A 12,412-nucleotide genomic window follows, 5' to 3' on the forward strand; every position below is an offset into this window, starting at 1 on the left:
GGAAAATATGGAAAGTAAACTGTAGCTTTGTATGTGCACAAGCAATATTCTTTAATTTTTAGAAAAGAAATACCTATGCAATTTTATTACTGTGTAAAAATGGGTTTATCTTCTTAAAACCATAGCACTTGTCTGTTTTGTAGCTGATCAGGGAAAATAAAAGAATAGGCAACTAAAGATAAAATTAATTTGTGGTCTGTGACATATCAAATAATAGGATTGTAGCAATTATATCTAGTAGTACTTCCTCCAGTGCATAATTATAAAAGAAAATTAAATCCTAGATGTAAACCAGATGATTACTCACTTACGTGGACAAGAGAGAGGTTGTAGCCGAATGATGAATAGTATCTTGTCTGGCAGTTTTTCTTGAAAACTTTGCAAGTTAAACAAAAATATCTCAGCACATGCTTCAAACTTTAAGCACCTGATTATAAAAAGCTAAGAAATTTATGTGGCCATTCTGTCACGCAGTTACAGAGTTTATTCTTTTGTAGTCAATTAACTGGAAAAACAAAGGTTCTGTCTCTTGATTATCATTTACATGCATCTGTATTCAACACTGTTAACAACCAATAATAATTCACTACAGATGATTCATAGCAAGAATTAACTTTTAAAAAATTAGCAGATGTTTCACTATTGCAGATGTATTATATCAGTGCTTGATGTACTTGAGAAGTATTTGGTTAACTGATCGAGTATTTCCCAACACCAAATGACCAGCCTTAACCTACCTTGATGTCAATGAGCTTTAAGAATCCAAAATTATGCACCGGATTATACCCATTGTAACAAATCATTTTAATGTGACTTCCCGATCTTATATCATGCCAAGATAGAGCACTAAAGCAGAGCCAACAGAGTTTCTGCTCAGCTAATAAAAGGGATGCTAGCGAGGAAGTGAATGGGGTGCCCCCAAAAGTATGTATTTGTGCTTAGCTTTTCATAATAAGCACAAGTTAGAAAGGGCCCAGTGCTGAGACTCTCCTGTCTCAGAGCCTAGAAATTACATCAGTGGGGCACTGAAACATTTATGGGTGTTCCAGCTCTGTGATGGAGCAGAACTGCTACTGAGGAAGGAACTGGGGCTGCATTACTCACAATCTTCAGTGTCAAAATTACCCTATTCATGCTAATTTCTACTAGGGACAAGGTTCTCTGAATTTTGGAAGGCCTTTGCCCTGCTGGAAACTGATGCAAACACTGACACTTTGAGAGCCTACATGCTTTATGAGCCTGCAAGAAAGATTGAGCCCCTTCTAGGGCAAATGCAGGGATGCTTATGCATCCCTAGTGAAAAGCACTTGAAGAATCATAAAACATCATCATCAAAAGCAACCCAAAAGCAATTTTAAAACAGCAGCATAAAAACAAAGCAAAGGCGAGGCATATACCTAAAAACACCTTTAATACAATTTCAGAGCAGCGGCACCAGAAGGCCATCAATAAAAGCTACCCAGTACAAATGTTTTTCTACAACCCATTTAAAGGTCTTCTCTGTCAAATCACTCCAAAGGGAATTTCATATCTGTCGGACCCCTGCTGAAAATGTCTGTCTCTCATATGGACAAGTGAGCCTATGAGCAAGGCCTCCAAAGCATCGCTTGCCCTTCTACATAGTGCCCAAGCTGTGAACTTGGTGTTTCAGGAGGAGGGCAACTCCATCTAGACAGGACAATTTCCTTGTACCGCTGCCTCATCTGGATTAAGTTTCAACTTGTTTGTCCTCGTCCATCCCAAAACTTCCTCCAAACATCTTCTCAAGAGGATTTTGGCATCTTTAAGATGAGCAGCTGGAAACAGAGGCAAAGCTATGTGTCATATAGATGACACTACAGTCCAAACCCCACGCTGTCTCTGATACCGGAGGTAGCATAAAGCCCTCTTTATAACGAACAATTAAAAAAACCCAAACATTGAACCTTTTCTCATATGGGAGCTGCTCCAGCCCCTTGATCATTTTGGCTGCACTTTTCCACCTTTACCAGCTCTACAATATTCTTTTTTGAGGTGCACCAAGCAGAACTATTTGCAATATTTCAAGAGTGTTTGCACCATAGGTTTCTATGAATGCATTGTGATATTGGCAATTTTATTTTCATTACCTTTCTTAATGAACCCGAATGTGCAGTTTGCCTTTTTCACAGCTGATGTATATACTAGGTTGACATTTTTGTGAAGTTTTCCACCAAGAACACAATATCTCTTTCTTGGACAGTCATTACCAATTTCAGACTCTGTTACTGTTTCTGGAATTAGTGCTCCTCTTGAGGGTGTGGTTTAAGAGCTTGCATTTGATGAAATAGAAACAGGTAGTCTAGTTTGTCAGGTGGTACTGGTTTGCTACCTATTACTTTATACTGTCCTAGCAATAATGAGACCATATGTCTTAAAAGCATTTTTTTATAAAGGGAGGGGCACAAAGGCACACACTCCCATAGTACTTATCAATTGTTAATATGAAACTCAAGTATCAGTCTGAAATCTTTCTTCATAGAACCTGCATTTCTAAAGATATTTTTTTAAAAATGTTCCTAGGTTGACATACTTTTAATACCCTTAGGAGGCACTTCTGTCATTAGTTACCTTGTGTAAGTCCCACAGACTTTAAATTTAATATATGCATAGGTAATGGACAGCAAATAATAGCCTTAGAATTTTAACTTTCGTTCCTTAAAAAATACCTCATTTCCCACAGGGCAAGTCCCATCACATGGTTCCTGAAATATAATTAGTAAACCTCTTTCTGCAACATAGATGAGATTTCGAGCCTCCGGGCCTTCACATATCTAATATAACAGTAGCATACTTCTGTTTATGCACATTAAATCCAGCAATTTCTATTGAAGCATTTCAGGTTACTGCATTTAATAAATGTGTATGCAATTATACATAATTCATCATTAATACTAGTGTGATTACACTTCTATTACATGTGGGCTATCAATAACATAAAATATAAGACTTCTGAAATATTCATTTTTGTTAACTGGCAAGGAAATAAAAGCTAATGAAATAATGCATTTGTGCTGATTATGTGCAAAGACTCAACTCCTTAAAAAAATATAAGTATCTACATATATTGTACTTTGTGGATATCAAGATTTTAGATTCAAAACGATCCTTAATATTTACTTACATAATTTAATTAGAAAGTGGGCCGATTCAAAAGGCCTTTCTTATTAAGCATACAAGAAAGGTTTTTGACAAAAACCACAATGTTTCAAAATGTTATCTGGTATCCGTCTAAGCAAACATTCAATATGCCAGTCTGACATCATGTTTCGCAATACTGTACCAAGTTTCTGTTTATATGTACCTAGCCCTTTTTACAAAACACCAAAGTCTATCCTGCACAATCAGTAATGGCCACAGAGTTCTGGGCACAAAGGAAGATGTTATGTGAGGTAGAGATGATTATTGATAAGGGAATTCTATATGCAGAGCAGTACGTGTATGGGAGAAAAAAAAGAATGGGACATGAGGCATTTCTCAATTGTTAGTATCTGAAACTATGTGGCACATTTTACATAGTAATGCTGATCATGTTAAAAGGAGTCATGCTCCAGTGAAGCCAATCAGACTAGTTTCCAGCACTGTGTTTAGGATCCATTTCAACTTTGAGCCTAAGCACATGAACATGGTGTATGTATGCCCAAGTAAAGTTGCGATCAGGACTGGATTTTTGAGAGCTACACAAGTTTAACCTCAAAAAACCACAGTTACACTAGTGTTATTGGGATGCGGGTGGCGCTGTGGGTTAAATCACAGAGTCTAGGGCTTGCCAATCAGAAGGTCGGCAGTTCGAATTCCTGCGACGGGGTGAGCTCCCATTGCTTGGTCTCTGCTCCTGCCAACCTAGCAGTTTGAAAGCACATAAAAATGCAAGTAGGTAAATAGGTACTGCTCTGGCAGGAAGGTAAACAGCGTTTCCGTGTGCTGCTCTGGTTCTCCAGAAGCGGCTTAGTCATGCTGGCCACATGACCCGAAAGCTGTACACCGGCTCCCTCGGCCAGTAAAGCGAGATGAGTGCCACAACCCCAGAGTTGTCTGCGACTGGACCTAATGGTCAGGAGTCCCTTTACCTTTACACTAGTGTTGTAGGTGAAATATGGCAGCATTGCCCAACAAAATCTTTATTACCAAGTTTCCAGTCGCAGTGATTTAAATAGTATGTGAAGTTCAATCCCAAGTCACATCTACCATGACACAGCACATTCTGTGTGAATAAGGGGTCTGTGGCGAGAATACACACTACTTCCCCATTCTTTAATGTGAGAAGAAAAGCTCATGAGATTAGCATGGGAATTCTCCACTGTGCATGTGAACATTGAACACTCCCTGACATGGAAAGCAGCATGTGAAACTCCATGGGTGGAAAAAAGACCTACTTCCACAAACAGAAAGGTTTTTGACCTGTGGAGTAATCCTGGTGGTATGTAGGTGGGGGTGGGAGGGGGAGGCTAGGCAACTTTTGCGAAATCCTCCTGCTCTTGCAACTCCTGGATCCCTCAGCCTTTAGGTACACACAGAAGGTGGCGCTGCAGCTACAGGGGAGTGGGAATTGCTAAAAGTTATCTCCCAGGAGGAACAAAGTCTTCATCCAAACCCATATAGGCACAGGAACCCTACAGAATTTTGAATCATGTCAATTGCTGGAAAGCAACATGTGTTTCAAGAAACACGGTTCCTGGGCATGTCAAAAATTCTTGCCCAAATCTGTTTCAGTGATTTATGCTATGTTGTATATGTATATACAACAGAACATATTTTGAAATGTCATGGAAAATAATTAAAATCTAATCCAATCCCCTGCAATGCAAGAATCTTTTTGCCCAACGTGGGGATCAAACCTAATCCCAGGATCATGGGTTTGAACCCCACATTGGGCAAAAAGATTCCTGCATTTCAGGAGGTTGGACCAGATGACAATTCTATGATTCAAAATCAAGTCTCTAACCGCATACCACTATGCAGAAGTGTGATCCACTACAATTTACGGATGTTAGTACTTGAGGAAAATACTTAGTAAAATTATATTCTATGCCCAAATGAATGTCTCCTTCAAAATGTCTGAAAACCTATCACAAGCATCCATTACAACTGTATGGTTTTACGTTTAATTTCTGACATTACTATCTATATTGAAAATTGTAGCGCAAATCTTTAGATGTCTCCTGGATTTCTACAGATTTCTACAGATGGGAGAGTGCTCGGCACTGAAGTCTCACTCTCTTCACTTAAATACCTTCTTAAGAACTGGTGGGGTGGGGGTGGGAGGAGAACACCACAACTGAATGTGGTTTAAAATAAGAGCAGGATGAGAAAATGTAATAGAGCTGCGGTTTAGCTGCAATTAAGATTAATCTTAATTGCATTATTCATTTAATCTGTAAAGTGGGAATAAAACAAACAAATGCCCTTTGTTCACTTTCTCATGCGCACCTTAATATTTCCTTACCAAATCCACTGAGAAAACTTCAAATGCTTTTAACCAAACATTATAAAACCATTCCAGACATGTGATAACCTCTGTAACACAGCCCAAAACTTTACACTCACTTTCTCTTCAACAGCTTATCTATCACCTTTTCAAAAAAATAAAGCAAAGGAAAGACATATTTCTTATCTGCAAAGCAAATAGCGGTTGAGCAAACAGATATATATAGACTTGCTGTTCTGGAAACTTATACATGTGCTAAGAAAATCCATTTAATCTCAAACCAAGCAGACATTCACCAAAGAACCATCCTTTAGAGTACCAGATTAACACCCACCAGAATGCAGACGAGTGGAGATTAGACCATGCTCAATAAACGAACATGTTATGTTATCTTTCCTGGTTCATATGCCACCAATACAAATGCACTTACCATTCTCCCACCCCCCAAAAATGCATGATGTCATTTTAAGATTCATGCCAGAATGTTTTTAAGTATGCCTCAAATGGAACAATCACTTTACCAGTATCCTTGGCCTCCAGTTGGGTCTTGTTACATTATGGATGCAGTCAAGACTTTGCACAGGCTGTATCCATACTTCTGTACACAATATTTTTCTCTATCATCACACCTCAAATCTGAGACACTGAACATCTCTAGCCAGTCCTAAATTTACTGGTTTTCAAAGAAAAGGTAAGACTGACATCGTTCACACACCACAGTTTACCACTGTGATAGAGGCCACTTTCTCCTCCGTGTTCATTCTGGGAAGAAGCAAAACGCAACCCTCAGCTTGTTGTTACATCTGAACTAAAGATTGGAATAACTGAGTGACCAAATTATTAGCTACTGAACTATTCAGGGTCTTGTTATTAATATCTAAAGCCTGGAATAACTCAGAACCAGGTTACCTGAAGGTGCATTTCCCCCCAATATAGGCTGAGGAGATCATTAAAATCACCAGAGAAGACCTTGCTGATAATACCATAACTTGCTATGTGTCATCTGGTGGCAGTTCAAAAGCTGACTTCCACCGTGGTGACGTTCACCCTTTGGAAAACTCTCTCTCCCTGTTATTTGGAAGGCATGGGCTGTCGAGTCATTTAGTAAAAAAACCTGTTTGCCTGGGCTTTCCACCACCCTTCTGCCCAATATTTGTGATCATTTAAATTGTTTTAAAATGCACATTTACACTTATGCATTGCTTTGTAATAGGTGCAGTACAGATTTATTTATTTAATACTATGTATATAATGCTTACATTCTCTAAGAATAGCTAATATGCATGCCACAGTCTACTGGAGTATATTTGGCAGCAACATACACGAGAACCCTTTTGGCGGCAGTGCTCCAAATGTGGGGAACTTTTTGATCCCAAAGCTTAGATTATCTTCCTCTTTACTTGTGCCCTGGAGAAATTTGATGACTTTGCTTTGTTAGCATGCACTGTAACTCTATTGCTGTTTCTGCTACGTAGAAGTAGGCCATAGTGAATTCAATGGGGCGTACTCCCAGGTAAGTGAGAGTAAGGTTGCAACCTAATTGCAGTATCCAACAAAGTAGTGCCAGTTGGCGCAAGGACATCGTGGCACAATGGAATGTCCTCTCCCAGCTTTTCCCCCCAGCAACCCCAGCTGTGGGGCTTTCCACAACCCTCTGGAGCAAAATTTGGGGAAGATATGGGGAGGAGTTATTAGTACTGAGTTATTATTTTATGCTAGTTTTATTCATTTGACTCTTTTAACTGATGAGGGTTATTGTTATTTTTACCTGTGATGTTGCTTGTTGCACTGTTAGTCACTTTGAACATCTCTGTTGCAAAGCAGAATAGAACTGGTATAAATTAATAAAATAAATAATAATAAATAACCATGTGGTGGTAGTATTATCTCCCAATGTTCCATGAAAATCTGAATATAAGCAGAAAATGTCTTAATATTTGCAGAAGGTCTCCCTCTTCCACCATGCAACGAAGTACTGTACTATATATTCTGTTGCCTATATACTTACTACGTGACATGTCTCAGCCTAAGAAACAGGGTGGATTCAATAGGCCTTGCTTCCAAGTAAGCATGCACAAGATTGCATCCTCACAGCAGACCCCATTATCTACTCAGAGGTGAGCCACCGGGTTCAATGAGGCTCCCTAGAATGGTGTTTAGGCTTGCAGTCTCAGTGACTTACCATAGAAACACTTTGCTATTAAATGGGAATGGTTTTCAATGGAACTACTCAAGAAGAGCAGGTATATTCCAAAGGCTGCAATTCTATGCACACTTACCTAGGAATAGACGCCACCAAACTCAAAGGAATTTACTTTTGAGTAAACATGCATAAGACTGGGCTGCAGGTCAGTGGCAGAATTTTGAAAGAGTCAGTGTACTTATTTAAGTAACATTGTAAATCAGAAGAATTATTTCACAGTGGAATACCTTCTGCTGCTCTATAGCGCAAAACTTACTATGCATCCTGTATATAATTTCCCGAAAAGAAAACTTACCATCTTCAATGGGGCTTACTCCTAAGTAACCATACATAAAATTGCAGCCTTGATCCATGCATTGTTCTTGAGCTTACCTAGATGCTTTCATGACACACTGTAATTAGTTTCCTTCTAAATACAATAGGACTGCTACTTAAAGTCATGATAATAAAATACTGCAGTTAATGGCATAATGTAACAGGAAAAAAATGCAATGTTGTTGTTACCAGGCTACTTAGTGGCATTCATTGAAATTAGAACTTATTCAAATCAGAGTATTGCTAGGCATACGTGCCCTGAAAAATGTGTGCCTGCTGCAAAGTTCATTTCTGCTTTCCCAAGTTATAAAGTGGCCTTTATATGGTTAATAGGGGAGTTCTCAAAATGTACAGTCTGGTGACTGAAAAACACTGCAACCCTTCTGTCTTGACTCTAAAGGCAGGCACACAAAGCCTCTCTCTTAGAGCAATACAAAATGTCACCACAGGCTGACGCTCTTTCTACAAGAATAATGAGACATTCTCCACAGTGAAGGAAGAACACAGTTCACAGTTTGCTTCCCTTGATTTCAGTGCATGCACAATGAGACAGATAGAAAATCAGAAACAGAACTGCCCAGGTTGTTTTGAAGACACTTCAGTACTTTCCTGTTTGCTGAAATCCCAAGAAGCTTGAGCAAAACTCAACTTTCACTTACAGCCCGCTTACTCCAGAGATTTCCAACTGACCTATTCTGCTCCAGAAGAAAAGGAATGTAGATGGGAATCCACATTCACTTGCACGCAATACTACTCATAATGTTAGAAGAACTAATATTCATAGAGTTGTTTTCAAAAATTCAGTGGGCAAATTACAGCTCTAGGAGGTACTGTCAGGAGGACTTTGACATAGGAGAGCTTCAACCCTTTGCAGGGGGTGGGAGTTTAAAGACTCGCAAAACAAACAAATGAGCTGCATGCTCCAAAATTGCCAGCCCTGAATAACAGCCATAGGTATTGCAAGGGAGCTTTTCTGGCTCAGCATGTTGTGATCAGTCGAATTCAATCAGAGGTGTCTATCCTACCACCAATGCAATGCTCAAGCTGACTGACTCTGGATGAGAATTAGAACAAATCTCTCTCTCACTCATTCATACATATGAACGAAGTCTAACCCAAACTGTGAGGTGGAACTATTCCCAGAAAGGCTGGAAAGCCTTTCTGCTATTCCTATGTATCCACATTTGGAGACACAGATACAATAGAAAGTCTCTCTAAGGGGCTTATTATATTGATGCTTAAAGTATTAGTGATTGAAAATGCACAATCCAAAGTGACACGCCTCACAGATCTGCCTTTAGCTGGCAACTAGCGTCGGTTTGAATTATCTTGGTTGCTATTTAAGAATCTTACCTCCCTCCCCATAGCCCCTTCTCGCTCTCTGTCTCCTCTGTCTCCTCTCTCTCTCTCTCTCTCTCTCACACACACACACACACACACACACACAGCAAATCAACACACACAGAGATCTGCTTGTCATAGGTTTCCTAACAAACGCAGGTGAGGTCACCTCTTTCTGCTCCCTCTCCAGCAGCAGAGCCAGAAAGGCAACTTTGAAAAGGAGACGGGTGAAACCCACCCAGCTAGAGGCTTTTCTGTTTCCGACAGATCTTGGAGGATTCCTCTGGGAGCTAAACGGGTGCTGGCAACCACAGAAAGCAGATTTTGTTTGCTTTCACAATAAAACGAAAGCAGCCGGGGGGGGGAATGGGGGGGGGGGATAGTCCACAAACTGTAATGGAGAAAATGCTGAAAACTTAACCAGCATATATTCGGAGGTAGGGTGAGGGAAATAAGAAAAGAAAGTATGCAGGGAGAAAATATTTAATACTGGTTTCTACGTACTAATTTGAGCTGAAAATGGGGTACGTTCCAAAAGGACTACAAATCGCAGTGGAAGTGTCATGTAGCCCGATCCTAAACCAGATTACCCCTCCCCCGTTTTCAGTGAGGCTCCTCCAAGACATGTAACAGGATCGGAGCCTTGCAATGCTAGAGGGTGGGTAGGTGGGTGGGAAATGAACACACCATAAAAACAAACAAACACCTGAGCACTATATGGAAGAATTAAAGCATCCCTCAAAAAGCACCCACTACCAGTACAATCCAAAGGGTCTGCGCAGCAGCCAGTCTTTCTGAGTAAAGGGGCGAAGTCCCACAGAGTTCAATAGGCACAGAGCTGAGGGTTTGGGGGACAAGCCTGTTTAATCGGCAATGCGATCGATCCTCTCCAAATCACAACTACGTACTGCCGCCGCAGCCACCACCAAACGCTGGAAATCTCCATCGCCAGGCGCGAGCCTGCCACGAGAAAGGGGATCGCGAGGTAAGGAGCCGCTCTCTCCCAGACGGCAGGAGGAAGCGGCGAGTCCGACGGGGCGCGCGACCCGGTGCCAGGCAGACCCACCACCTGCAGCCTCCTCCGCAGGGCTCGCCCCTGCCCGCCCCCACCGGAAAGTTCCGGAGCAGCTCCCCCGCGCGCGGCTATCGGGCGCCCCCCCACCTGCGCCTCGCCGGAGCCCCGCACTCACCTGGCCGCAGGCAAAGGGCAGAGAGCAGCAGGCTGAGCAGCAGGAGAAGCCGCGAAGGCGGCTGCAGCGGGCGTCGGGGGCAGCAGCAGGCGGCGGCGGCAGAGGGGGTCTCCATCCCGCCTCCCCGCCAAGCGCCAGGCGAACGGCGACTTCGGGCGCTGCCACTCCTCAGGCGAGGGGACGAAGGCGCGCAGACGGCGGCTCCTCCTCGCGCGCGCTCTCTCTTTCGCTTTCCCTCAGGCAGCACGGACCACGACGACTACTTCTCTCTTTTTGCTTTTTTTACTCCCCTCCACCCGGTCCTCCTACAAAGCGAAACTCCCGCCGGGAACTTTCTAGGCAGAAGTTGGAGGCGCGGCGGGCGAGCGAGCGAGCGAGCGGCAAGCTCCGGCGGTCCCTGCGAGCGACGAGGAGAGAGCGAGAGGCAGCGAGCGGCTCGCCGGCCCCGACTGCACACGAGCAGGTGGCTCTTTCCCTCTGGCAGCCTAGCGGCGCTCCAGGACCGAGAGCGGCGAGCGGAGGCGGGGCCAGCCCAGGGAAGGCACGCCCCTTCCCCTCGCTCGCGCGGCCCCGCCCGCGCCGTCTGCCGAGAGCCCTCGGGTCCGCTCGGCTCTCCCGAGTGCGAGGTGCTCGGCTGTGGGAGGAGGGAGCCAGAGGCCGCGGCGACTGCAGGGCGGGGGGAGAAGCTTTTTCCATTCGCCCCGCAGGGCGCGCTCGAGGCGTGGGTGGGTGTGGGGCAGAGAGAGGCTGCTTAGAGCCCTTGCTGAGCGGAAGGAAACGTTGCTGCTGAAGCGTCCGTGGGGTTTGGGGGGGGGCGTCCTCGTGCATCATAGTTTTAAATCGCCGCTTGGGACCCGGGGGTAGGGCTGGGGCGTGGCAACTTAGGGGACGAGCCGGTTGCAGGAGGCTGGAAGTGCATCGATAGGGAACAGCGCGGTTGGGATTCCGAGCTGGAGATCCTCACGTGCTGTGTGGGATCCCATAGGCGCGTTTGCGGAGAAGCAAGTCCCACTGTGTTCAACGGAGCTTGCTCCGAGGGAAGGGCGCGTAGGATTGCAGCATTATAAAACTCCCAGATCGAGCGGAGAAGTGCATGGAGACGCGGTGGGTGAAGGAAGCTTGACCATTTCGAAGATGAAATGGCTGGCACGTGAATTGCTTCTCTAGATTGTCCTCCCCGTGGTCTGAGCTGGCCTGGGCTTAGACCGTCCTTTGTCGGAAGCAGGAAGCTGGGCGATGCAGGATGTATGTACAACGTTCATCGGGAAAAGTAGGAGCCAGCAGAAAACTCGAGCCACCAGGAATTAAAAACCCTAGACGCATCTACCTGAAATCCTGTTCACGCTTTTTTGATGGTAAATCCCAGTGAATCCAGTGGGACTCCTCTCCATACATAAGGGCAGGGCACTAAAGGGCCAAAGAGCTTTTGGATGCTTTAGCTACAGCAGACTTAACACGGTTTCTGTTCAGGAGCTTCATACCAAAAGTGCTTCAGCAGCCTGACTCTGCAGCGAACAGAGTCTTTCAATTCTTAAATTGATCTTTTCCCAGGAGTTTTGCTGCCTCTGTGATCCCAGATCTTACCAAAGACTTGACAGCTCAATCGGTATGAGATAGATGGAAAGGGTGAGTTGGGTCTGGTTTAGTTAGGGAAACTGTTCTTACATTCTCAACTCTGCACTGCCAGCCCCTTGATCCTTCCCTGGAATAATCTCATTGATTTTAAAAGGAACTAAACAGAAACTGGTTTCAGGGCAAGTGCATCATCTTTTGCGGCTTTCCTGGATTGTGCCTCTTAGCCTTTTTATTTTGCTGTCTCTGATGGCTTGGAGTAGGTCACACACACACACACACACACACACACTGCTGAAATGCTGATATTATATTGGGGCACAGTTTTCCTAGTAAAACATCTGC

At 43.6% G+C, this 12,412-nt stretch overlaps 1 protein-coding gene across 10 annotated transcripts in view; it reads right to left on the reverse strand.

Moving 5' to 3' along the window:
* ALCAM (activated leukocyte cell adhesion molecule) overlaps positions 1–11,118 on the reverse strand; it is a gene marked incomplete at its 3' end in the record, with an annotated part of 113,078 nt that extends 101,960 nt beyond the window's left edge. For 4 of the 10 annotated variants that reach the window (XR_014547552.1, XM_083611581.1, XM_083611579.1 and 1 more), the window contains exon 1: positions 10,496–11,008. Coding sequence is in view for 8 of the 10 variants with exons in the window: in XM_083611581.1 (XP_083467707.1) it covers positions 10,496–10,610 (115 nt within the window). Of the gene's footprint in view, positions 1–10,495 lie in introns of all 10 variants that reach the window. The other 6 variants (XR_014547553.1, XM_083611585.1, XM_083611583.1 and 3 more) reach the window with 3 other exon arrangements.
* Positions 11,119–12,412: the final 1,294 nt, after the last annotated feature.

The sequence above is a fragment of the Podarcis filfolensis genome (assembly GCF_964270895.1).
Source record: "Podarcis filfolensis genome assembly, chromosome: 4".
In the NCBI taxonomy this organism is placed as follows: domain Eukaryota; kingdom Metazoa; phylum Chordata; class Lepidosauria; order Squamata; family Lacertidae; genus Podarcis; species Podarcis filfolensis.